Source organism: Acomys russatus, chromosome 2, assembly GCF_903995435.1.
Source record: "Acomys russatus chromosome 2, mAcoRus1.1, whole genome shotgun sequence".
In the NCBI taxonomy this organism is placed as follows: domain Eukaryota; kingdom Metazoa; phylum Chordata; class Mammalia; order Rodentia; family Muridae; genus Acomys; species Acomys russatus.
Genome location: NC_067138.1, coordinates 77,865,056 through 77,892,149, shown reverse-complemented (window position 1 = coordinate 77,892,149; position 27,094 = coordinate 77,865,056). Strand labels below are relative to the sequence as shown.

Here is a 27,094-nt window from a genome sequence, read left to right as displayed (position 1 = left end):
GGTGCAGGTTTCCCGCCCTTACTCCACTGAGCAAGACCATACAGACATTCAGAGACATTGCTGTTTTAGATTCATGTAGGGAGGGGAGCAGGACCAGGGTCCATGGGATAACACAGAAGTACCCATTGAAGTGGATCTGGGTCCTCTACTTTACTGCTCCCTAGGACCTTATATTCTTCTTGGTGTCTTGCTCCTTTCTGCAGCACCAGCCCAGTGCTTGGCATGTGTGGCAAACTGCTTGTTGCTGTGGTGGGTTAACTTCTTGAGCCTGTTCTGGGTATAAGATGCAGGGCTGTAGGCTCTTGCCTTTTCATCTCTGCTCCTCACAGTCATCCAGTTAGGCAGAGAAGGGGTTAACTGTGCTGTATAGATGAAGGAGCTGAGCTGGCCATGGGGTCATTGATTTGTATTATCTGACATAGGATGTACTGTTGGGAGGTCCAGTGCTCTGTTCTAGGAACACCAGCATTGAGCATGTATATTAAACAAGACTCTGTTTGTGGTGACACCTCTCAGTGAATGCCACCTGGCTCTGCTTCTTCCCACACTATTAGGATGTAATGTGTGCCCTGTGAAGCAGAACCTGACACACAGGTAAAGGAGACTCGTTTGTCCCCACTCTGTCAGACAGTTTTCTTATTTGGTGTATGCTTTCTTTCTACAAGAACTCTGTGGCCAGAAAAGTACATCAGCCACTTTGCTGTACCTTCAAGTCTCTGTTTGGGGTTTCATCTAATTCTTGTGTGTGCATTCCTAAGCACCATTCTTATTTGAACTGAAATCATCATTTGCATGTGCCAGTGAGAGTGGTCACCAGGTCCAGCACTTAATAGGCAAATTATAATTCAGGAGTGGCTACAGTGACAGCCTACAGACCAGCAGAAACCACACACTGGGACATCAGCCTGTAGAGCAGGCACAATTACTTTTGCTCTAAAGGTCGTGCTTTAAACCCTCATGTGTGCTTCAGCTCCCCACCTCAGCCCCTTGTAATTGATTTAGGTGGAAGGCATGGGGGTGGGGCTTGGGAGGATCTATTTCTAATAGTCTTTCTTCCCTCCCCTGTCCCACTTTCTATTTTACTTTTTGTGCAGAAGAACCATTTTCATTTTATAGTGATCAAACATCGTATCTAAGTATTTGTCTTGAAGAGCACAATCAGTTTCAAGTGGAACATTTTTCTCAAGAAGAACTCAAGAAAAAGGTATTGACCTGACCTGTATACTTTTGGGCTTGTTCTTGGCTCCCCCCCTCCCCCCCCCCCAGTGACCAAGCCACTTTTCCTCAGCTCATTCACTTCTTTGTATTAATCCTGGTTGATTGGTTGATACCACTCCAATACTACTGATTGGTGACTATTTGGTTACTTGTGTTTAGATGTCTGGAGTGTGAGCCCCTTAAATGTAGTCTTCATGTTATGTTTATTTCTTGTCCTTGGACCTGGCCCATGTAGTAGGAACTGAGAGGTTTCAACAAATATAGCTCCCTGTCTGATCATTGCATCTTTTTTAAATGTAAGGTTTTTAGTCTGTACATCTGTGATATGGTTATAGGGACATAATGTTTCAAAGGACCATTGTTAAGAATAGCTATTTTGAGTGTGCACATGTGGGGTGTGTGTGTGTGTGTGTGTGTGTGTGTGTGTGTGTCTATGTGTGTGTGAGTCTGTGTCTATGTGTGTGTGAGTCTGTGTGTACGTGTGCCAAAGATTAGTATTGGTATTGAGTGTCTTCCTTTATTACTCTCCACCTTATTTTTTAAAACAGGGTCTGCCACTGAACCTGGATCTTATGAAATTTACCATATTTTTCCAGCATATAAGATGATCCCCAACTTTTAACTTTTCCAGTTAAAATATAGAGTTTGCAGCTCTAGTCTGCTGCACATGGTGGGCATTGGAAGAGAGGTAGTCTGATATGGCAAGCACATTCCAAACTCTGTATTTTAACTGGAAAAGTTAAAGTTGGGGGTCATCTTATTTGCTGGAAAATATAGTAATTAGACTAGCTAGATAGCTAGATCTAAGAATTTGCCTGTCTCCTCTCCTTATCCATAGCAATATGCTTAACAATGTGTTTCCATGCACCTAGCGTTTATGTGGGTGCTCTGTCCTCTTGCATGTATGGCAGGTACTTTACTGACTGGTTATCTTTCCAGCCCATGGATCTGTTTTTTATTTCTGTTTTGTGTCTTACACATCTGCATGGAAGACAAGGTAGCTTTTTTTTTTTTTTTTAAGGCTAAGAACCTATTGATAAAGTATCAGGCACTAGCATTTGGAGCTCACAGGAAACAAAGTAAGTCTACTCAATTGCCTGTGCACTTGGCCTAACAAGACCTGGGCCTGGAACCAGAGTGCTGGGCTGAGCCAAGGTACCCTATGGTGTCTTCTGTGGAGTCTACTGCTCTGTCACGTATTGGCACTTTGACTCTTGCTATGTTTTAGGCAGTTTTCAAGATGTCTCAGCTGTGGCAGCCAGAACAGCGAACTTTTTTGTATCACTGGTTCCTTATTGTAAGACAGCCTTTCTATCTCCTGCAGGGAATGGTTGACTAAAAGCTCATAGGGATTATTGCTTTATTAAGGACAGCTCATTATGACTGATAGCTATTGCTAACTGGGTTGTAAAAGTATCCTTTATTGACCTCTCTAATTGTCATCTTGGAGGCTTACTGCTTTTGTCTGTTAATCTAGGCTTATTCCTGGAAGCTTCTATCCTCCGTACAATCTAATCTAGGCTTTGAATGCTTTCAGCCTCTGAGACTGACTGCTGAATAAGCTCACTTTTCTAGTTCTTTCTGAACTCTGGCTGGCTGGTTCAACTCACCTGTTCTCACTCAAACTCTTCTCTAAGCTGACTGATTCATTCTGGCTTCTCTTAGCAATTCTCTAGCTGAATTGCTCTGCTTGGCCTCAAAGTAACTCTAGCAATCTGATCTGATCTTCTGGCTCCCTCTCATTCTCTGGCTTGTTCCGACTTTACCTGTGTCTAGTTTGTTCTCTCTGCAACCTGTCTCTGTAAAACTCTCCCAGTAAAAACTAGCTTTGAATTCCATGAACTCCACTACACTGTCTCTCAACTCACTGACTCAACCAAACTGCCTGAACAGCCCTGACTAGAACTCAGAGATCTGCATGCTTCTTTCTCCTGAGTGCTGGGATTGAAGATGTGTACCGCCATACCTGGGCCTAAGCTTTTCTTTACCTGAAACTCACTCTATACCATGCTGGCCTTGAACTCAGAGATCTGCTTGCCTTTGTCTCCTGGCTTAAAGGCGTGTATGTATTCCAGGTGGATCACACAGACCTAGAATGTCTTTAGATGTGATCTTTTGCCAGAACAGCCATGTTCTGTGTATATAGAGAGGGAGGTCTCTGCTATTAAGGGAGATCTGACATAGTTGGAGAAATTTCAGGTCTGGGAAATCTTTCTCCAGAATGCTGTGTTACAAGACAAAAAAGTGTTGGGTGCCATTGACCCAATGCCTTTAGTGTGCTGTGGCTGTGACCAGGGTGCTTTCTCCTTCGAATTTAGTCAGTAGTCACAGTAGACACAGATGCTGAGGATAGCTCAGCTAGCCTTCCCACAAGTCATACTCCTCTGCTTTCAAGTAAACCTCTGTTTCTTTGCTCTCACCTCCAGGTCAGTGACCTTATACAGCTTGTGAAGGACCTACACACAGACAACCAGCACCTCAAGAAAACCATTTTTGATCTCTCTTCCATGGGCTACCAGGGAAGTGACAGACTTGAGTCAACAAAACAAGCGAAGGTAAGAAGAAATGTTCTTGTTGTCATGTGCTAATTGAAGAGATGGTACCCCCGCCCCCCCCCCCCCCCACACACACAACCCTTCCCCCATTTTTTTAAAGACTGTCTGTCCGAGGGAGGTCCTTGAAATTCTGTTTGCTGTGCTGGAGTCTTGAGGGCCCTGTTTGTCATTGGATCTGTCCACAGGCTTCCTCCAACTTCAGTCATGTCTTATCAGATATGATTGGCATATCCTGTTGTGCTGTTGTTGTGCCCTAGCTCTGGGTGTTTGCTGCAGATGGCACCTCTGGGTGAGTGGTGTGTGCTCACAGGTGTTTGGAGAGTGGCCATGGCTCTAGATAGTGAGTGTGCAGCCTTGGAATACCTATACTTTAAAGGAAGATGCCTACACACTCCGCCTGGCCTCTCACCCTGGTTACTTCTAGATGTTACTGCTGACATTTCTCTCTTTTGCCATGTTTGTAGTCATGCTGTATGGGGAAGGGCCCTGAAGCTGTGCTGGGCAAGAGAGTCGTTGCCTTCCTCCAGGCTTGGCTAGCCCATCTCTCCTGGGAAAGAGCCTGCTCCATATGTGCATTAGCACCTCTGAAGCCAGGGCTATTTTCATCCTGAGTGCAGAGGATCTTTCTATATCAGACTCCCTCAAAACTAGACCAAAACCGGGGTTTTCCTGGGTGGACTTGTGTTATATACCTGGAGTACCAGGTACATACAGGCCTCACATGTGTGGCCACATCACTCTTTGGGAGAGGTTTATAGGCTGACTCTTCCCCTCTTCCCAGTGGGAGCTGCTCAGAGGTACTATATTTATGCTGTGCTTTGGCCGTCTGCTTTCTTTGAGACAGGGATTATTATTGATCTTGGCCTCCAGGGCTCCAGATAATTTTGAAAACCAAGAGCAATAGCGAGCCACTTATGGGAGAAACAAGTCTCCCCGCTTACTTCCTCTGAGGCCACGTTTTTAATAAGCAGCTCCCTCTTCTCCAGCTCCATTTGAGCTGTAAATGCCGAGTTTTGTTTGTTCATTTGCCCTTTGAAAAAAATCTGTTAAATGTCCCATTATGTCCTTTGGAGAACAGAGGCCTTTTCCTCTGCCCACTCTAAGATCTTAATACCAGCCGATTCAAATTTGAGTCATTTGTCAGATTGCACTTCAATTTGATGTTCCCTGCAAAAAGCCTTTTCCTTTATAGCACAGTTCCCTTGGCTTCCCTCAGAATGGGATGGGAAGATCTGCATGGAAAGATGGCTATAATTCAGAACTGAGGGAGAAGAGGGAAACAGGGTTTGGTGAGATGGCAGAGGGGAGCCTGCTGTTCTCTGGGAGGGTGTGTGGGTCCCCTTCTACAAGAAACAAGCTAGAAACAGCTGGACATGCCCATGTTGTCCACAGCTTTCTCTGAGCAGCAGGACTTACAGAACAGGAGACAGCATCATTTTTGTTCTTTTCCAAACTGTAACCAGAAGTGAGAGCTGGGGGAGGGGAAGGCAGAGGAGAAGAAAGACTGATCTTAGAATATGGAGAAACGTCCCTAATCCTGCTGCTTTAAAACAGCAAATTTGACATTTCCAAACTGTCTCTTCTGATTGTGCCACTTACATTAAATGTGATTTTCTTCCCTTTTGTATTTTCAAAATGCCATTAAGTCATAGCATCATTTTCCATGTTACTGATGAACTGAAGTTTAAGGGCCTAACTCTATCTTGTTGGATACATGAATTGCTTCAAGTGATTGTTGCAAATTGTCAGTACACAGGTCTTTTTTGTCTTTAGGATTTCTTTCCTTCCCCAGATTTGTAATTACTGATAGATCCATATCTGCAGTAAGCATACAGTTTGTTTTAAGATACCTTCCCTCAACAACTTTAGTTAATAAAGGCCTAACAGAGTTTGTCAAGTTTTTTTTCCAAAGTGACTTCCCTTAATCAGATCCATCCATAAGGACCTGAGGGTGCACATTTCCCATATGTGGGTAGTTTATGTAGAAACAATCCAAGTGACCAGCAGCTTTCCTGTTGTCTTAATGAGCTTCATTATAACAGGCTCCATCAAGACACCCCTTTTTTCTTGTACGTGTTTGCCAGTTATTACTTGATGCTAGAGGAGTCAACACTGTACAGGGTAGTAAATGTTGAAGCCCATGACTGCAGCTTGTGGAACTCATATCGGCAGATGAGGTCATGTGAGCAGGAGGGTGCTAGCAAGATGCATTACTCAGAAAGTTTAGTTGTTGTTGTCATTGGCTTGTATTGTTTTTTGTCATTCTTTTCTTGTTTTGTTTTGGGTTTGTTTGTTTGTTTGTTTGGACAGGGTTTCTCTGTTGTAGCCCTTGGCTGTCCTGAACTCACTTTGTAGATCAGGCTCGCCTCAAACTCACAGAGATCTGCCTGCCTCTGCCTTCCCGAGTGCTACGATTATGTATTTTGTCATTCTTAGGTATAGTTAGAAATCAGCACATGAAGGACATGGAGATAGATAAAGAGCTTAATTTAATTGAGCTTACGTATTAGTAGGGCTGCCACATTGATCAAGAAATGGACCTTGTGTGACTCTCAAGCAATGTCTTATAAAATTTTCCACTTGGCAACCCCTTTCCCCCTGAGGTGTTTCTACATAATCTTAGCCATCTATCTATACACAGCTTACAGTTTCTGGTAATAAATCATAAAGAAGTGGGTTTAAAGCAGGTCTTTGGTGTACATACAGTTTTACCATTTATTAAAGATAGAATCAAATTTAAATGCTAATGAGATGGATGTGCTTGTTTATTTTTATTTAAAGACTTAAATCTTGGCTGAATATTTATTGCATAGGGTATATAGCATCTCCAACATTTTTCAGAGTTGATTGACATTTTTATTTTATGATATCAGTTCTGTGAATGTTGTTTCATATGAAGCATGTTTAGGGACCATTTCAGAAGTTATTGGCTAAAGCTGGAGAGGTAGCTCAGCACGGAAGGGTGTTTGCTGCACTATCATGAGGATTAGAACTGGGATCCCAGTACTGACCCCTGTAGCACTACTGGCCTTTGCATGCACACAGGTGAACATACCTATGCATAAATGCATTCATGTATACAGACAAACACACAGATAAATATGCAAAATAGGTAAAAATTTTTAAAATTACTGCCAATTCTGACTTAATCTCAAGTCAAGCTTCATTTAACAATATTTTAAATGAGATTTTTGCCACCAACTCAAATTTAATGTATACAGACAGACACATAGATAAATATGCAAAATAAAATAAAATTTAAACAATTACTGGCAAATCTGACATAATCTGAAGTCAAACTTCATTTCACAATTTTTTAATGAGATTTTTGCCACCAACTCAAAATTTCTCAAAACAGACATTACACTGTGTAATACAAAGGTGAACCAATTTGATGCTTACATGTTGAGGAATGATGACAAGAAAATACTAAGTCTATTTTCTGTAATTAATTATGTGTTTAAAGTACAGTAAACTGTGTGTACAGCAACTGATAGTATCCAATGGTCTCAAATGTGAGCCAGGTTCAGGCCGTGTTGGCTGGTATTGCACAATGTGAAGGCATGCATACTGCAGGGCACATGTGCTGGGTGGTCAGGACAAGAGCTGTATGAAGCTGTGTGATACAGTAAGGGCAATTGCTACTAGAAACCTGTTGAGTTTGGAGTAACCTTTGGTTGTCGTGTTCAGAAACCTTTTGTTTTGCCAATGTTTTTGTGACCCTCACATTAAGTAATGTGACTTTATATGGGCACTGTAAAAACCAGGCATGCTGGTGAGCCCCTGTAATGCCAGCACTGGGCAGGTGGAGTCAGGAGGATCAGAAGTTGACAGTTATCCTCAGCTATATTGTAAGTGTGAGGTGAGCTCAGGCCACATGAGACCCTGTCTTAAAACAAAAACAAACAAAATAACAAAATGAAAGTATACTCAGTTTTTCTGTTTAAGTGTATTCATCAAATGTAAATGACATTAATAAAATATTTAAAGTCATTACATAAAACTTTAAGCCATTTATTAATCCATATTTTTAAAAAAGCACATTTTTCTAAGTTGCTTATTTTTATTGTTTAGAAAAAATATTAGTTATCAACATAATTGAGCCATCTTAAAAATAATTACAGGCATTAATGGAGTATTGTGTGATGTTTGGATATACATGTGTACTGTGTAATGTTTAAACAAAGCCAAATATGTTTAGCTGATCAAGCAATTTGTCATTTCTTTAAGATAAAATTCTTCTAGTTTCGTGATATGTATGTTATTTTATCAGTAGGCATCTACTATGCAGCAGTTAACATGGTTGCTTCTGTCTTAACTACCCTCTTGCAGGATATCTGACCCCATTGTGAACACCAAATTGTGAACTGTAAAAACCTCTTTCTTGTTTGGTGTTTATGGTGTGGTTCAGCCTTAGCACACACCTCTAATCCAAGAGCTTCTGTATACAAGATTTAATAAAGTTAACCCTAGGTGGATCGAGAAACCAGCTGGCAGAGATTAAGTAGAAAGGAGGGGCATTGAGTTGAAGGGTATTTAAGACAGCATGGGGAAGAAGAAGGACCTCTTTAGCTTTTTGGTTCTTTCTTCCTGGGCTGTCTGGTGAGCTAGCAGGCTTTTTCCTCCTGGGCTGTCAAATGAGCTAGCAAGCTTTTGGCTTTTTGGCTTTCTCCTTCTGCATGGGAACTGAGTAGGAAGGTCAGCTGGGTACTTCCTCTGCCTCTGAGCTAGCAAGTATTTATCCCTGCATCTGGCTCCTGAGTCTTCCTTGGTAAAATAGAACAAGTGGGATTTTTCTGTTGTTGTAATAACACGTCTCCCCAGCCCACCCTTCTCCCCCTCTCCTCACTCTCACCAGCCTCCAGAAACAGTGCTTTCTAAATTCCTACAAGACTGACTTGAATGAGATCATGTGGTACTTACTTGCTATCTAGACTCTGTTAACATTTCTTTCCTGTCTGTTGTCATTCTGTCTCACCTTTTCAATAATTTCAATGAAAATGGTAAAAATCAGCGTGTTTATCCAAACACTGAAGCATGTATATATTTAACTAGCATATATATTCTAACAAATTTATGTTACATTTAGTGTGTGTGTGTGTGTGTGTGCTCTTATATATGCGTTTGCCACAGCACGTGCATGGAGGTCAGAGAACAACTTGAAGGAGTTTAGTTCTCCCTTTTTACCATGTTGAGCTGAACTCACGTTGTCGGGCTTGATAGCAAGTGCCTTTACCCACCGAGCCACCTCCCCGGGCCTTACCCAGTATATATTTTATAGCTACTTTTTCTTTCAAGCCTTTATTTGCTAAATTGCACACATAGTTGTGCCTGTAAATGGAACCTAAACTCCTTTCAACATCCCTCATATCCTTTGGGTTCATCTCCCACCCCGCCTGCTCCTCTGCTTTGTCTACTGTTTTCATTCTTTCTGTTAGACTTTTAAATGACTCGAATCATAATGTGTCGACTCGTCACTCAGCATAATCATTCTGAAGTTCATTCATGTCATTTGAGCTAATACTTTTTTGAATCTCATTGTTTGAATGTATAAGTGTTTGTTCATTGTGCTGTTAAGTAGTCTCATGGACCAAAGGCGATACGTATATCACACTCATGCACCAGTCTTTGGGGACCTTTTTGGTTGATTGGTTTGTTTTTCTAGTGAGCTTAATATATTTATGCTCCTATAAGCAAATTTAGTTGCCTCTTCCTGTCCTTATCTCTTTGGAATATTTGCAGGACATAATAGTACATACCAGACATCCCAACACTGGAGGAAGAGGCAGGGAGACCACGTATATTTGAAACAAGCCTGATCTGTGTAGTAAGTTCCAGGCCAGACAGGTATATGCGGCAAAACTTAATCTTCTCTTCCCCTGCCTAAGATTCAACAAAAAGGAAGACACTAGTGGAGCGAGGGTATTTTATAAACTTTTATACCTTAGCAAGTTTGTTCATGTCAGCCTTTGTCACGCTTTGTAGCACTGTAGGATTGTGGTTTGTGTTCAGCAGATCTTTGATCTTTATTGTAGTTCAGATGTGGTAGGCTAGTATGTTCTGGCCTTGGTTACTTCCTCTAAAGTGACATTCCTAAGACTGTTTTGCTTTGTTTTTCTTGTGAACAAGGTTCTTACTCTTATAGGAAGATAAGGATTTCAACTGGGCAGAGAGAGTTAAGATTGCAGTTGACTGATGTAAGAGTTCATAAAGTAAAACTCTTGGGATGGAGCCACAAGTGTCCCCAACAAATGACCCTGAGCTTGGTGGCTTTCCCACCTCCAGTTAAGAGCTGCATCAGCAACATGAGTTTTGATATGATATTTGGATTACATTTAATTGACACCCTTACTGGTCACCTCTTAGTTTCTACTTGGTTAATTCATATATCTTATGACCAAAACTTTGTTTTTTTGTTGTTGTTGTTTTGTTTTTTGTTTTTGAGAACTGGGCTCTTACTTTCCTGGGAACTTTGTACCATCTATTATGAGAACACAGAATGAAGTAACTCTAGGACTTTATAGCTTTTAGGCATTTCATATTTATGCAGTCTCTGTAAGTCCTTCATTTCCAAAAGTGCAAAGTTATCATCAGGCAACCTGACACTCTTCTCAGTAAAATGACAGTGTTACTGGGACTGTCCATCTCCTATGCATGACATTCTCACAAGAGGTTTATGCCCTGTGCTAAATAGGAGACGTGATGAATAATTTGGGTATGCCATGAATTTCATTTACTGGTTTTTTTTTTTTTTTTTTTTTTTTCTGTTTGCTGTTTTCAGTCCCATCAATAGCTGTTTTCTAAGACTTACTACCTTTCTATAGTCCAAAAGTAGGTCTAGCAAAGGCAGAATGGCAGTGCCTGCAGAGAGCATACCCAATTTACAGCCTCCCAAAAAGGCCATATAGGACCAATGAAAGGCCTCCACTTATTGGGGGGACGAGGGGGACATTTATCCACAGCCAGTACCTCTAAGTTCAGATAATTTTTAATCTCATGGCTTTGGCAGTTCATTCTTCCTTTGTGTGCTGTTGTTGTTGACTGTTGGGAATTGTTGAGAAAAGCCATCGCTGAGTTGTTTAAACACACTCATGCTAGACTATTGCTGTTGCATTTTCCACACCAACCCGGGCTGCATGTAGCATCTGGCTAGCAAGGAGGATGAGGACACAATCAAATTTGAAGTGGACAATGAGAATCATTTCCAGAGCGCCCAGCATTTGGAACAGAGTAAAGAGGTAGGAGGATAGCTTCTTACTCTGTCTCACTGTGTGTCCAAGTCAGTCATGGAGTATGTGTGGTTGGTTTTCTCTTAATTCTGCCTGTATTGTGTGTCGACTCTGTGCCATGGGCAGCAAAGCAACTGGTCTCCTTTTTAAATCAGAAGTCATAAAGTAGATGATCAAGACACTCATAAAACATAGCTGGAAATAAGGACTAGGTTGCTATAACACAATAAAGATTGTCTGTTGTTCCTGAATAGATATTTAAAGGTCTAATCCACTGTTTGCTTTATGCATTGGAGACTGAGATGTGCGAGTGGAGATAATTTATCTAAGGCACAGATTAGGTTAGTGATGTAGGTGGGATATGAACTCTTAGGTCATCTGATTGAAGTGCAAGGTGACCCTGATGGAACAGAGTGGCTCTCTGCAATCTCTCAACCCCTGTAATGCAGCTTAGTATTATTATGGCCATTAACTCCACGCTCAGATAGTCTTCTAGCCACATTGCTACGGAACAGTTGGGCTTAACAGTCTCCAGACTTAAAGAGACTTGACGACTGAGATATGATAGGGTATGGATGCTACAGGTTTGATTGAGTTATAGTAAGAGTTGGATGCTGCAGGTGTGGCAGTTTAGTGTCAAAGTATCGATGTTTGTAGAGTCATGAGTGGGCCATACCTGATACACATAGGTAGCTTTGGAACACGAAGCCACGAAGATGCGTCCTTTGGAATTCCACAAACATGGTTTTGAACCTTGGCTATGTCACTCCTATCTGTTCTTTCCTTGCTTAACAACTCTCTAAGCTTGAATTTTCACTTCCCTTCTGTATAGGGTCTCTCTGATACTGGAACCAAGATACATGTCATACAAGCTCAACAAATAATAATTTCTGCTTTTATTACTATAGCCTAGATTTTTCCTCATTTGTGGATTGCTTATTTGATGGATTTAATAACTAGATTGGTGACAAATAAGAACCTATAAATAACAGCTCATTTGTGTGAATCTTGTCTTCCATTTAAAAAATCTTAATCATTTTTCCAGTGTGGCAAGATAGAGTGATGGCTAATGCGTGTATCACTAACGGTAATGAAGTCAAGAGGAGTTATTTATAGACTGGTTGAGGAAATTTACAGCTTTGCAAAGGGAAGAGGGGATGCTAATTGTACCATCTCAGGACATGCCCAGAACAGGCTTTAACTGGAAGTCTCCATGGTACTGCTCCTCTGGGAAACCCAATGACCCAGGAAGGTGGATCTGTAAATAACATCTCCATGGGAATTAACTCTCCACTTTCCTAACGAGATACATCAAAGCCCTGTTAATTAGTATGTGTCACTAGAGTAATAATAATGTATGTGGTTGTAGTGTAAGTAGTAATGTTATATGAAACATATTACAACCATACAAAGCAGGATTGAGGACATGTGTTCCAGGTTCCTCTTAGGAACAATTTCAATGAGTAGACTGTAGAATAGTAGAACATACATCCAGAGAGCACCTGTGGTGAAGTGGATACTTACCCTAACTTAGTCATCTCATATTGTTCTCTGAACTATAGCAAAGGGTATGGTACCACTTTAGAGTCAGAAAACTGAGGGTAAGGAAAGACATGCAAATGCCTCCTCCTGCCTTAGTGTAAGCGTGAGTGTACAGACTTGTCCCTTGTCCTCCTGTCCAGGGACCAGTTCTCATTCACCTGCACCCCTTTCTTCTCCACCTATCCCTTCCATTCCCAATTTGCCTCTGTTTGCCCAAACACTTTGATTTGCAGATCATGGAGGACTACGCCGAGGGTGGCTGCAAAAATGGGTATTTAAGGCACATGGATTCCACTATTTTAGACCATGATGGCGTCCACACACCTGGCATCCCTGAAAACGAGAACCTACAAGACGAACTCCTGAGCCTGCTTGCCACTTTCTTCCTCAAGAAGGGCACACCATCGCTGGAATCCAGGTAGACATGGGCCCAGGTACCTCTTTGAGTCTCATTGAGCAGCTCATTTTGCTAAATGGATTCAGATGGTACTGTGCAGTGTACCTGCAAGCTCCTGAAATGGCTGGGAAGGAATCTTGCCAGTCATGCAATTAAGTAATTAGGCTTCGTGCTGGTGGCTCTAAGGGGACTCGAGCAGAGCTACACATGGGCACATTACAAAAAGGCAAGAGAAAGCTTTCTTTAGAATTACTCCTCCGAGTCCCAGAAAGGGCTGCCTGGCTGTCGGTGGCAAGAGGAGTCGGCCCTCCTGGCATCTCCTCTGGTTTTGGCACCAGCTTAAAAACATCACTGCAGTCGTGACTCCGCTGTTTTATGTCTAGCTTGAACTAAATTCTCTTCTCAGTGGATCAGCTGGGAGCTGTTCCTATATGGGGAAATACTATAGGTTCTTTTCCTGACACAGAGACAGAGAAACATTAGGTCATTTGTATTTTGTAAATTAGCCCTGTATGAGCCATTTCCCCTTTTATATTTCTTCTAGGCTGTCCATGGCAGCTGCTTGGGCTTTAGAACCAGGAAGAGCCATGCTGGTTTTTTTTTTGTTTTTTTTTTTTCTCCACGCCTCAGTTTCTCTAGCTACTTCATAGGGCTGCTGGGTGGACTAAGAAAAAATACTGAGGAAAATTGGCTGGTATATAGTAAATTTCAATAAATGCTATCAATTCTGACATATGCAGAAAAACACAACTTACTACTGCTTTGACCTTTGACAAGAGCCATGCAAGTTAGTCATCCTTAAATCCTTGCTGTACTAAGCCCTTGTGGATCCTTCTGCTGAAAACAGGACACAAGAGCATTCTGTTCTTGAAGCTTGGTGAGGTTGACCCTTCGTAATTCCTGACACCTAACATTTTCTAGCATGAGGCTACTCAAGGGGCATAGTCAGTTCATCACCAAAGGGAGGTGGGCAGTCAGTCAGTACTCAACACTAGAGAGTTTCTGGAGCCTCTAAGTCCTCAACCTTGTAAAGTTTAAGGTAAAAGGCACTACTGCTCCCTGACTGTATAGGGCCAGATGGGAGTGCTCTTGGATGCTGTGAGTTGGGGACATATGGACCATGGTGAGAAGAGGAGAAGGGGCATGGGGATGGGAGAGGAGCTCTCTTCTAGTGCATAGGCTTCTCTAGCTAGTTGTCAGGAAACATGTGCCTGTGAGCTCTCATCATTTGTCTTCAAAATTGCTATTCTTTTTTTTTTTAAGATTTATTTATTTATTATGTATACAATGCACATCAGATCACATTATAGATGGTTGTGAGCCACCATGTGGTTGCTGGGAATTGAACTCATGACCTCTGGAAGAGCAGTCAGTGCTCTTAACCACTGAGCCATCTCTCCAGCCCCAAAATTGCTATTCTTAATCTCTTGATTTATAAAAATTCCAGCCTATGTATGGATTTAGAGCAAGTCCTTAATGAGCTAGCAAACCTGTGACACTTACACCATTTTCTCTAGCCGTTGCCTGTCCTGTAGGCTTCCTAGCCACTAGCAGCCACAGCTGGTATTAGAAACACCAGCCTAACTCTGCCTAACCTTCATCTCTGGGCACTACTCTCAGAGTTCTTCTCTGCTGTTCTTCTCTGTGCGCTACTGGGCCATGATGGTTTGGTCATGGTTGCAAGGTCCTACTGAAGGCCTGATCTTTATACATACTCTAGACCCGGCCATTTTATCCTACATTACAGGCTCAACTTTACATGCTGTCGCCAGTAATCTTTTCACAAAGGGGATCCAGCATTCCCTTAGCCATTGAAGAATTTTCTAGAGGAGGGGAGTGAGAGATATTCAGTATTCTCATTGGTCAGGAAATACTAATCTTATACCTAGAAATTTTTTCTAGGAGTGAGATGGTTTTGTTGCTCTGGAAAAAAAACAACAGTCTAGCTCTGTCATTCATATCTGTGTCATCTGTCCCCATCTTGGTTTCTTCATCTCCAGAGTGAAAGATGGTGATAGTTACTTCCTAGGAATATTAAAAAGATTAAATAAAGAAATGGATCCTAAGTATTGGTCAACATCAACACTGAGTAAAGTTTTGTGACTATTGTTGCTTGCCTTGCAAGGATGAGTGTGACAGTGAGTTTGATGACTGTCTCTGCTTCATAGTAAGACTGTGTTTAAAAAAAAAATAGCTGCCAATTAATTTCACCTTTTGCCACTCGGCCCAGGTAAGATGATATGAATGGCATGTGCAGGTGGAGCAGCCAGCTAATGATGTCTGTCTCTATTCATTAGTGAGCCAGCATCTGTCTGATGCCCCCAGTGCAAAACTTTAATAGACTTAGGCCTAAGACTCCCCTCAGCCTTTGAGACTGTACTTTCTAGCCCTCTCTGTGGAGGGACTGTCAGAGTGGCTGGCTCCACCTGTCTGCTAGAATGGAACAGGAAATGGCTCATTAGTTGTCTTGCCCTTGCCTATCCAGAGCAGCTCCCTGTTGATGGCAGAGTGAGAAGGCCAGGACATCCTGCCTTGTGAAGTGGACCATCCTCTCTCTTCCTTTGTCTTGGCATTCGCTTTGTGTAGATTCCTAGCCCTCTGCTTACATGTTTCCAGCCCCCCCCCCTCTAGAGGCCTGATTTAGAATCTCTTCATCAAACGTTTTGTTCTGTGTAACTCAGTGTTAAGTGATATTTGATAGCTGAGAAAATATAAAAATGTGAAAAAAGAGCACTGACTATGCTTAAGAATTGTTTTTGATCCACCCATCAAGATGTTCTTCTTACAGGGTTCTAGGACCCTCTGGGTCTTTCTATTTCCCCATCTCCTATATTTCTCTTATCTAGAATCTCAGTAGGGTGTCCTCACATCTATCCCAATCTCCTGGCAAGTGAAGACTTTTGTGGGACATGCCTTTTGGGGCCCAGGGGGGGTCTGCTCAAACTATTGCCCTAACCAAGGACAATACAAGTAGTAAACATCAAACCCCTACTCTGATCTACCCAATGGACAGGACAGTCTCCAGTTATGTGGAGAGTGGGGACTGAATCTGAAATGAACTTTGGTGCTCCATATTTGACCATCTCCCCTTGGTGGGGAGGCCTGATGGCACTCAAAGAAAGAATAAGCAGGCCACCAAGATGAGGCTTGATAGCCTATGACCATATAGGGGGGGAGGAAGTCCCCCTCAGTCTTAGACCTAGGGAGGGGAATAGGGTGAAAGCAGGAGAGAGGGAGGAACGGGAGGATTCAAATGATGGGATAACAATTGAGTTGTAATCTGAATAATTTAATAAAATTAAAATAAAAAAAAAAGAATTGTTTTTTGAAGGGCTCATACAATCTTGGGTTCCAACTGATGGTAAAAGAGAGGCTAATTCCTTAAAGGCTGTCCAATTCTATAGCTCTGGGCATAGTTGAGTGATAGGTACAGAACCAACAGAGTGTAAGGCTGGCAGGAGGTCTAAAGATTGCACTACAGAAGTGGCCATCAGGGACTGGGCAAGGTTTAGGTTGCCAGGGAGAAGACTTGGCGAATGTTTGGAGGTAGATTTTATAGTTCAGAGTTAATAGACACCTGGCAGTTCTAGACAGGACCTTAGAAGCTCAGGGATCTCCCTGGTGTGTTTGTCTCCACCTCCCAAACCCAGGGTGCTTCCTCTCCAGCCCTAGTGTCCATCATTTTCACCAGGCTCAACGTCATCAGCTTCCTGTGCTGTGAGCTTTTAGTCCTCATTTAGACATCACAGTGCTTCTGGCAGTCATTTAAAGATGCACTGTGTTAGTGTATGTGTTTCTACTAGGGGTGTCTGCATAGCCCAGTTCTTAGCTGTTGGTACTGTTGTGTCCTGGCCTTGCCTTCGGTGTGTTGGCTGCACTGCCTATCTTGGTGCTGAGAATAAGTCTCAAAGCATCCTTTGTTTCAGGGCTTGGGCACGTGCTGGTTGCACTTACGTTACCCTTGTACTTTCTTCTTCCTGTTTCAAGGACCTGTGTACCTAGCATTCACTATGGCATCACACTGTACTATTTTGCAGGATCTTTTGTCTTCTCCGCTGGCTGGTAACCCTAGTTCATTCATCACTGAACAGATAGAAACATTTGAGCCAGGGTTTGACTGTCATCTGCAAACTCTGTCTTTCCTGTGGCAGAGTAGAAATGTCCCTGCTGCTCTGCAAGAAGAGCCCTCCCTTTTGTGACATCACTTCTGACCTCCTAGCTCCTGTCTCTTCTAAATCATTAATTTTCCCTTTTTTCTGAGTCATTTTTCATAAGCATAAGAAACACATACTAGACATTTGGGGAGAATGCCCCTTCCCTTCTGACTTCATATCTATTTCAACTACTGTCCAATTTCTTTATTCCCATTCAAGGAAAAAATTCTTTAAAAGAATTGCTAACATCTACAGCTTCCACCCTCCCCATTCTCTACATGAGAGCCTTCACAGCCTTTGCCCCATTTATCAAGTCAGCAACTGTTTCTAAACCGTGGAATCCATTGGCCAGCTTTTCCGCAGCAGGTGGCCCTTCTCCGTGGCTGACTGTTGTGTTTTAGTGTATCACCTCCCTGCCTTCTTTTTCTCTGCCTTCTTCACTAGAGAATGTACATGTATCTCAGAGCCATGTTCTCAGGCCCTTTCTTTCTCTGTCTCCCCCACTCTTTCTTGCCTTTGAAATGTGCTATGCGATTCTGATTTCTGCCTAATGATCCTAAGAGCCAGCCCTGTGCTGGGCTATGCGATTCTGATTTCTGCCTAATGATCCTAAGAGCCAGCCCTGTGCTGGACACCTCCTCCTCCTGTGTGAGAATCAGACCTCTCAGTTTATGTCCTGCATTGCCTAACAGCTGTAGCCCAAAGTGCAAGCTCCTTCATTCCCAAAGCCCATAGTGCTCCCTGTCTTCCTGCAGATTACAGCCCTAATTCAGTCCCTTCTCTGCTCTCTTCTTACCCTTTGGGTTTAGGCTGCCCCCATCTTGTTTGGACTCTTGTAACTGTGCATCCTCCTTATTTACCCTCCTGTTCCCATTCCTGCCTCTCTGTTGTCCAATTTTCATAGACTAGCCAGGTTCTTTTTGTTGTTGTTGTTGTTGTTTTTGTTTTTGTTTTTAAATTTTTTTTATTAATTTATTCTTGTTACATCTCAATGGTTATCCCATCCCTTGTATCCTCCCAGTCTTCCCTCCCTCCCATTTTCCCCTTATTCCCCTCACCTATGACTGTTCCTGAGGGGGATTTCCTCCCCCTGTATATGCTCATAGGGTATCAAGTCTCTTCTTGGTAACCTGCTATCCTCCAGGTTCTTTTTAAAACTTAGATTGGTTACCTCTCTTCTATGTTAACGCAACAGTGGATTCCCACTGTCAGGTCAGAGCTTCTTGACCCAGCCTCTGCCATTTCTCCCTCTTCATCATCTAGGCCTTGTATTTGCTGGGCCTCAGCCACACTGGCCAAGTTTGATCTTACCAGGGGACTTCTGGTAGCTAGTGCTCTCTCTACTGTGATGGGCTCACCCAAAGGTACAACCAGCAGAGCCTCAGTGAGCAGTCAGCTCTGCAGAGGTGCTTTTCCTGACCACTTGACTTAAAAAGAATCCCATGTGTATGGTTTCTCTCAGGATTCTTTCTCTCCTTCCCTCTCATTCATAGTACTTACATTGCAACTCATTGATTTAGCTATCCGTGTATGCGTGGCTGTGCGTCTCTCATCGCCTCAATGGCATGCGTATTCCTCTTTGGAAGAATGAAAAGTCTCCTGTCAGGGTTTGAAAGAACGTGTAGATAGTCGAGCATTCTACAGTGCAGCCAAAGGTTACGTTTGGAGACCAGAAAGAATTAGAGCTCTCTTGGAGTCAGAAAGGCCTGGGTTTTAATCTCTGCTCTGCCACTTGGCTAGGAGTTTGTTTCTCTTTGACCCTTTTTCTTCATTGGTCTCACAGCATGCGAGGATGTGTGTGTTTAGAGGACTTGACCCATGGCAAGTGCTTAGTAAGCGTCAGTACCTTCTCTTATCCCTTCTGACTAGCACACAGGTGCAGGAGGGGCATAGAAGGTGCCACTTGGGCTTCTGATAATACCCTTGGACCACCCCAATCTGCAGGTCCTGATTACAGAGACAGCATAATGAATCTGCTTTTCTGATTTTCAGCCAAGCAAAACTTGAAATGTTTGATTTAATAGCCACCACTTTAGTGTATTGCAGTGGCCTCCTTTGCCACCTTTTACTACCCATTTGTAAAGTCTTTTTCTTAGGTTTTACTGCATGTTGTTTGGAGGTGAGTGATGGTCCTCTTTTGGCTAGCTGACTAGCAATTGTCATTATTTCTTACCTACATTAGGAAAGGAAAGGAAAGAAAGGAAATTTTAGTTCTGGTGCTTAGAATATCAGAAATATTTTAAAAGTATAGGTTTACTGTAGCTTAAGGTAGTCTCTGTTGTTTCAGTGACTTCACACTAGAAGTGAGTGGTGATTCAGCATGCATTTTGCTTTTAATTTGAATTGAGTTGACTTCCCTAATCTAGATCGTGGGGCTCTGGAAGTGAGGTGGGCCTTACTGCTTTTTGCAGAGGGCACACTGAGAAGATGAGTGTGAGCACTGCCATTTTCAGTGGTGCCTGACATCAGAGGGAGCGTAGGCTGGAGTATGTTTGCCTCACAAAGTTTCTTGAAGTTCAGCAGTAAGGAGCAACTGAAAGGAAAAAGTAAGAGACATCACACAAAGAGGGTCTCTGCTGTGGATTCTCTGTGACTGCCTGCGTGACTGCACCTCTACCTGACGGCCCTTCTTCTAGAAGACACTGCGCCTAGACCAACTCTTGCTGGGAGCACTTTCTCTCAGTTCTCTAGCTTTGTTTCACTTCTGCTTCATCTTTTTATTTTCTTTGTTTACTTTCTTTCTTTTGTTGGTGATTTAAACTTGCTTCTTGGGGCCTGGAGAGATGGCTCAGACGATAAGAGCACCTGCTGCTCTTTTAGAAGGTTTGTTCCCAGCACCCACATGGAAGCTCAGAGCTGCCTTAAGTACAGTCCCAGGGGATCTGACACATTCTTATGGCCTCTGCATGCACTTGCTGCACAGACATAAAAACAAACACTCACACACACAAAATAAAAATAAATAAATCTTAAACCATTTTCTGAACTCTTCAGTGGATTGCTTTCTGTTCCCTTGCATATGAATTTTCTAATGTCTTGAGTTGTCATTTTTTGTGTGCATTCATATGTCTTTGTGGGTGGTATGCGGTACATGTACAGGAATGTATGCCTGTGTGCACACATGGCACCTTCCTCTGCTATTGTCTGCCTTACTGTTCTGAAGCCAAAGCCTTTCACTGAACCAGAGGCTCACCTTTTCAGTTAGTGTGGCTGGCAGTGCGCTCTCAGCATATCCCTACCTCTGTTCCCCAGTGCGTGAATTCCAGGCTCACACAGTCATGCCTGGATTTCTACATGAGTGCAAGAATAAGCTTTCTTACCTACTCAGCCATTTTGCCTGCTTGATTGTTGTGTTTTCTAACAGTGGATTTCATGTGTAAGTTAGGTTTGTGTCTATTAACCATCACACGCTTACTCCGCCTTACTCTTCTAGGGTGAGAATACTGAAGCTGCCTCAACATGGCCCGTTGGGACCTATAACATCTGTCAGACTCCACATTTGCCCTGAGGATGAATTTGTGTTTTTGTTGTTAACTGCCTTCTCCCAGTTCCAGGCTGTGTTTCTTCTTTGGAATCTGTGTACCTTTGGTTTTTAGCCCTATGATGCACCTCTTATTATTATTTATACTTGCTATTATTTCTGTGCCATGTTATACCACCATCTTGACAGGAAATCTGCCCTTCACCCAGTAGCTCTTCAAGTTTCTGAAGCCCATGTGTGAACAGGCCTGTCCTTTCCTCAGCATGATGTGTTTTGTGAGATGCTTCCTGTGTCCGCTGCCTACTTCCCAGCAGCACTCTCTTCTTCACCACATGGTGTAAGTGTAATGCTTACACTATCCTGGTCCCTTTGTTTCCCCCTTTGCCTTGTGGAATAGCGACTTAATTGATATACCCTTTCCTATCACCAGTTCATAGTGTTGTCATAGCCCTGTGCCTGTACAGGGCCCAGCACACAAAGGAGTCTTCCAGCCCCATTCTGCATGTTTTCCATGGTAGCTTTACTCCAAGTCCCTGCAGAGCAGGGCCCAAGGCTCAGACTTGTGTATTCAGGAGCAGGAAGCCAGTGAAGGTGCTATGATTGGTCTGGGCAGGTAGGTGGACTCTGGTGTAGCCTGGGCTTTTGTCCTTTTCAGGTTGGAAGTTAGGGCGTTTGTACCACAGCTCTCAGCTGTCTTAACCACTCTATCCTGTCTTGCTAGTAGGTTCAGGTTTGCAAAGAACCCAGGGCAGCAGAGAAACACAAAGTGCTTGAGGTCTACAGAAACTGTCCACACAGCTGCAGCTGATATGAGAGGTTGGCCAAGGACACATGGCAAGGGACATTGAAGAGCATCTGCTCCCAGATGCTACCTCTCTTTATCCTCACTGCTCCTTTAATCTTCATGTTCTGTGGAAAAAGATTCACCTTCCTGTCAAGAATCACATAGAGTTTAGAGCCATTTAATTTGATTTCTTTCTTTATTCATTTATTTATTTGAATGTATTTTACTATCAGTGCTAGGAGTTGAACTGAGAACCTTCCACATGCCAACCAAATGCTCTGTCTCTCAGCAACATTCTCAACCTCCGAATCCTTTCCTATTTGCCTTAGTTTCAGTTTGCTTTCTCTTGCTGTGAAAAAGACCATGTCCAAAAGCAAGTTGGGGAGGATGGTATTTGTTTGGTTTACAGGTTACATTTAGCCCATTATCAGAGAAAGCCAAAGCAGAACTGAAGCAGAGCTCCTGGAGTAACACTTGATTACTGGCTTGCTCAAGCTGCTTTCGTATACAGCAGGATGATTTGCCCGTTGATGGCGCTGCCCACAGTGGGCTGGTTCCCTTCAAGTCTGCTGAATAAGAAAATGTCCCACAAGCTTAACTACAGGCCAGTTTGAGGGGGCATAGTCTCAACAGAGATTCCCTCTTCAGAAATGACCCTAGATTGTGTCTATTTAACAACAGAACAAAAAAATCAGCCAAGCCTTCAAAGCAGTGCACTTTGTGCTCTATCTGCATGCTTGTTAATGAAGCATCCCTTCATTAACATCTGTTTCTTGAGTATCTATTATACAGCAGGATGGATCAGGTCACCCATGGACCAGCCAGGGTGGCAGAATTCATCCAAAGCCATATTTGTATACTGAACATAGGAATGGGGCTAATGTTATGGAGCGGGGGTCTCTATAAATGCCATGGCATTCTGTGATCCCGTTTGCTCCTTTCTAGGCCAGACCCCATTCATATATCCATGTGGTCTATTTAACTAGGTATATACATGCGTGACACTATCCATGAACTCAACAGGGTAATACCGGCCTTGTTTGGGTGTTGTGATATTGCATGAGGTTAAATGCTTGTCACCGTTCCTGGTATACTTGAGAGCTCACTATGCTTAATACAGACTGAATCTGGACAGGATTGGTGGCAGAAAACTTGGGAGGCTGGGATAGTGACAAAGCTGCCGCAGGAGGCTGATTCTACTCTCTTCTTTTGGAGAAACAGGCCAGATCTTCTGAAAGCTCTTGGTGCCCTGCTTTTAGAGCGAATGTGCTTAGTAGAGCAGGGGCTTCCTGGAGACCACCTTCAGCAAGTAGCTGTTGAGTTGAGAGATGAGCTTGGGCATTCCTGCCCAGCCAACTCATTCTCTAAGTCAAACAATGAACTCAAGTCAACATGGAGGACCTGGCTAGAAAAGACAGGTGACGAAGCCAAGGTTGAACTGAAGAATGCCTCCGTGCAGACCATCACCATAGAGGACACCCCTCATGGATTCAAATTTGAAAGAACGAGAGAAGCTAGGGAAGAGAAACCAAAAGAAGCCATTTTCAGCACTGCATCTGAATCAGAGGCCTTGGGTGAGAAGCCAGGGCTTCAGGCCACTCCCCTCTCATTCCCCAGTGCCATCAACACGGTAAGCTTTTCTGTATATTTCATATGTATTTGCATTGTATAAACAAAAATTTAAGAAAATCACCTTAATGCCACCACATTCTCTATTTCTGTGAAGGCCAAGTCAGTCTGGAGACTCCACCTGCCTATGTTGTCCCCAGCCTTGACCTTCATGCCTCTTTGCCCTCCTCTTCTTCCCCTCCCACCTTCTACTCTGACCAACTGCCTATCTCATTTATGAGCACACTTTTGTGTTTTCACCAGGAAAAACACATAGAATTCTGTTTGTCCATATGCCTGCAGTTTTCTCTTTGGTTTTATGAACTGAAACGTTTCCCCATGATGGTTGCTTAAGATTCCATTGGACCAGAGCTTATACAGTTCTCACTGACTGAAAGGCATTCCCTTTTGCAGGTTGCAGTAAAATTGTAACAGCCTGACTTTAGAGGAAGATGAGAGCCTGGTTTCTGTTTTAGGAGGGCTTTGTGGGAGAGACAGGATTTTGAGGGCTTTGTTTCAATTGGATGCCAGATCCTGAGTACCCAGGGTTTGCTAGCCGAAAGCAAAGGGCCTAGGCTCAGGGCCCGCTGTGTGTGCCTGCAAGATCATTCTTGTTTTCTGCAAAACTGCTTTCCAGCCATGGTACCTCAAAATGGAAAGGTCTGGTTTTTCTGTGTGAATGTCTGTGTGCTGGTTTTCTCTCTGAGCTGCCCTGTAGGCTGGAAGCACAGTCGCACAGGCCAGATTGTTAAGAATGAGACCTTCTCAGCAGAGTGTGGTTGGACCTATTTACAGTCCTCTGGGATTGGGGCTGGTGTTTGGCTTTGAAAATTCCTGTAGCAGAGATGTGTTCTGATGGAGAAGCAAAGAGGTCATAATTCTGATCATGCCAGTGAAGGGTATGTGATGCTTGTTTCAGATGGCTGTTTTCTAGCAGAGAAATCAACTGTATACACTGTTTCATAGCATCAGAATGGAGAATTAAGTTTATTTTCTGACCACTAAATTACAGCTTTTGTGCCTACCAAACAGAGTTAGATATATCATTAGCAAAATTGCCTTTGATTGTTTTAAATTATGCACCAAAACTGTAATTTCTAGAAAAGGGTTTTCTAAAGATATCAGTAGAGACTAAAACAAAAAATATATATACTGCCATTATATTAATGGTACTGAAAATGCAAATTTGTGCAATTTGGCTAGAATAGAACTGCTCTTCTGTGCCCCAGCTCCTTCAGTTTGTACCTCTGTGTTAGGAAAACTGGGTAGGTTTATTTTCTTTTCTTTGTTTTTATGTTTGATTTTTTTTCTATTGTGTGGGAGATGCCATCCTATGTTCAGGAAATTGGATAATTTAATGGACTTAATTTTTCTAAATAGATTCATTTTCTTAAATAAAGATATATTTGCCATGTTTTTAAAATGAGGGGAACTTTATTCATTTATGTTTATCATCTCTTCTATGTTCCAAGGACTGTGCTGAGTTTGCTGCATTAGCTATTTTTTTCAACAAATATATAAGTAGGCATCATTGCACACAGGAAGAAACTGTGCAACAAGACTTAGTGAACTGTCCAGAATGACTCAGCTGGCAAGTGGTGAGAGCATAGTTGCTTGCTTGATTTCAGATGAAGACAGACATTGGCTTCTTTTGTGGTTTTGATAGTGGCAGAATTGGTAATCCAGTGACTTAAGCTAGAACTCTGATATCCAGCAAAAAGAACATCAGTGCAGTCTAAGGGTGAGACAGAGACCAGATAGCCTGCCAGTTAGGTCGTTATAGATAGCTGTATAGATATACCTGTGCTTGTATTAGGCCTGGCCTCAGTGCTTTAAATGGAATCAGTGCAACCCAGACTCCAGGCAATGTGCAGTAATAGTGAGATAAGAATGCAGGTGCCTAGGGCAGTATGGGTATGTGTCAGGAGCTCAGAACACGTGATTTCCAGTCCTAAATAAGGACTTGCAGTATGCCATCATTAATACCATGGAAGGTGGGACTGCTCCAGTCCATAAGGCAGCGTTTTGTGTGGTGTTATTTCAGAACTGTGTTAGGCTGGCTGACGGCAGTCTTCCAGCTTCAAATAGGCTTTGGCATTTGTGCACTTCAGATCTCATCTTTGCTGCATATGACACACAGATTTGGATCCAAGAATAAAGATTGGTGGAGACCCAGGACCAAGAAATTAACTGTTATTTCCCAGTCCTCTGCTAAGGCCTCCACCTCCTCTGAAGTGGTTCCTCTCATTTCCTCAGACTGCCCTTGTCCTTGAACAGTTTCTTCCCTCTTCCTTGGAATCCAGGACAGAAGGCTTCTCACTTTTCCTAACAGCCTTGGAATCTGAAGAGCTGGTTTGACACCCGCCCCACCCCACCCCATCCCCCCAACCCTGCCCCAGCCTTCCCAGCTCTTTGACTTCTTGGTTCCTTGGGAACAAACATGATAGAACATTTCCATAATTCCCTACGGAAGCCTCTTATTCCTTAGTAGTTAAACTAGTTTCCTGCCTGATTATGCCATGTGCTAAGCCAGTAATCCACCTTCTGGTCCTTACATTTCCTATAAATGGACTCATTCAACATGTGACTAGGTTTTCCTCTTTACCTAATGCTTTCACAGTTCATTCATGTTACCACATGAGGTAGTTCTTCCTTTGTTTTATTACCACATAACATGCTAGGGTAAGACTAGTGTACATTTTATTTTGAATATTATGCATTTTATTGCTACTCATATAGATGTCTGTATGGATAGGTGATTTTACTTCTTTAGTGTAGATATCCAGGAATAAAGACGATGGGCCACATGGTTATTCTATGCTTAGCATTTTAAGGAACTTTAGACTTTGTGCTTGTACCATTTTACTTTCCTGCTAGCAGTGCATGAGGCTTGCAGTTCCTCCGTCTCCTCACCCACACTTGGTACCGTCTCTGACTGCAGCTGCCCTGGTGGGAATGAAGAGGCAAGGGTGTGTTCTGCTCAGATTTCAGTTGCAGCTCTCTGGCACCTGTTGATGCTGAACATCTTCCCATGTGCTTGCTAGCTCTACCAGAGACATGTCTGTTCTGTTTCCTAGTTTTTAATTGGACCATTATATGTATCATTATTGAGTTATAATGCTTTATGGAGTCTAGATTTGAGTCACTCTCCTTATTTTTTGAGTATATTAAAACTTACCATTTGAAAGATACCCTCATCTGGCTTTAGAGTGTCTACTGTATACTGGATTGAAACCTATGACACAGTCTGATAAAGAAATCCAGAGACCCAAACCAGGGCCTTAAATTCAGGTGTGGACGACAGACAGTAAATATGGATTTTCTCAGACATTATAACGATGCTAATGTTCTATGGAGAAAATTACAGGGGACACTGACTATACCAGGGAGCCTTAGCTTGGACTTGGAAGTCAAGGGCTTATTCTCAAGACATTTGAATTGTCTTTTTGAATGCCTTAGTAGGGAAGGGGAGGAGAGCGAGAATGTGTGTTCTAGAGAGAGCATATGGTAAAGCCCTGACTTTCAAGGAACATGGCATTTTTACAGGACCTTTGGATGGCTAGTGGGACCAGAGAGTGGGCTAAAATGGGGTAGGCAATGACTTAGACTGTGGGTCATGCTATACTTCGAAGGCTATGGTGTGGACATTGACCTTTGGCTCAAGATAGCTAGGAATCAGTTATAGTTTTAAGCAACAAGGAATAGTCAGTTTGCCTTTTTGCTGCAGCATAGAGTAGATTAGACAGGCTCAGGGTGACTACTACACTACCCAGGATGCTGCCCAAGTGAGAGCTAGGTGCCTGCCCTGGGGTGTCAGAAGAGGATGTGGAAAGTTGGGAGAACTGATAGGAACCTTAGGACTTGTACGTATTGGAGCCTGCTGAGCAATGAAAGGGAGTGATGAGAATAAGGAAGTTTCAAAAAGACTCTTGGCTTTCTGGATGGTGCAGTGAGTGATGGGTGTAATAGCTGAAGTGGTGGGACCCAGCTGGTGGGAATATGCCATGATGAAATCAAGGAGTTGGTGGTTTGTAAAGCTTTCATATAGACCAGGCAAGTTACAAGCTCTGAGTTTGTGAAATATACAGCAGTCTACTCAGTAGCCACTTCAGTAAGTGACTAGCAA

At 42.8% G+C, this 27,094-nt stretch overlaps 1 protein-coding gene across 2 annotated transcripts in view; it reads left to right on the top strand.

Moving 5' to 3' along the window:
• Positions 1-27,094, top strand: part of Cdk5rap2 (CDK5 regulatory subunit associated protein 2) — a 174,472-nt gene that overhangs the window by 93,799 nt on the left and 53,579 nt on the right. For both annotated transcript variants that reach the window (XM_051163243.1, XM_051163236.1), the window contains 5 exons: positions 1,095-1,204; positions 3,645-3,773; positions 10,916-11,011; positions 12,778-12,962; positions 22,582-22,990. In XM_051163243.1, coding sequence (XP_051019200.1) covers positions 1,095-1,204; positions 3,645-3,773; positions 10,916-11,011; positions 12,778-12,962; positions 22,582-22,990 — 929 coding nt within the window. The remainder of the gene's footprint in view (positions 1-1,094; positions 1,205-3,644; positions 3,774-10,915; positions 11,012-12,777; positions 12,963-22,581; positions 22,991-27,094) is intronic.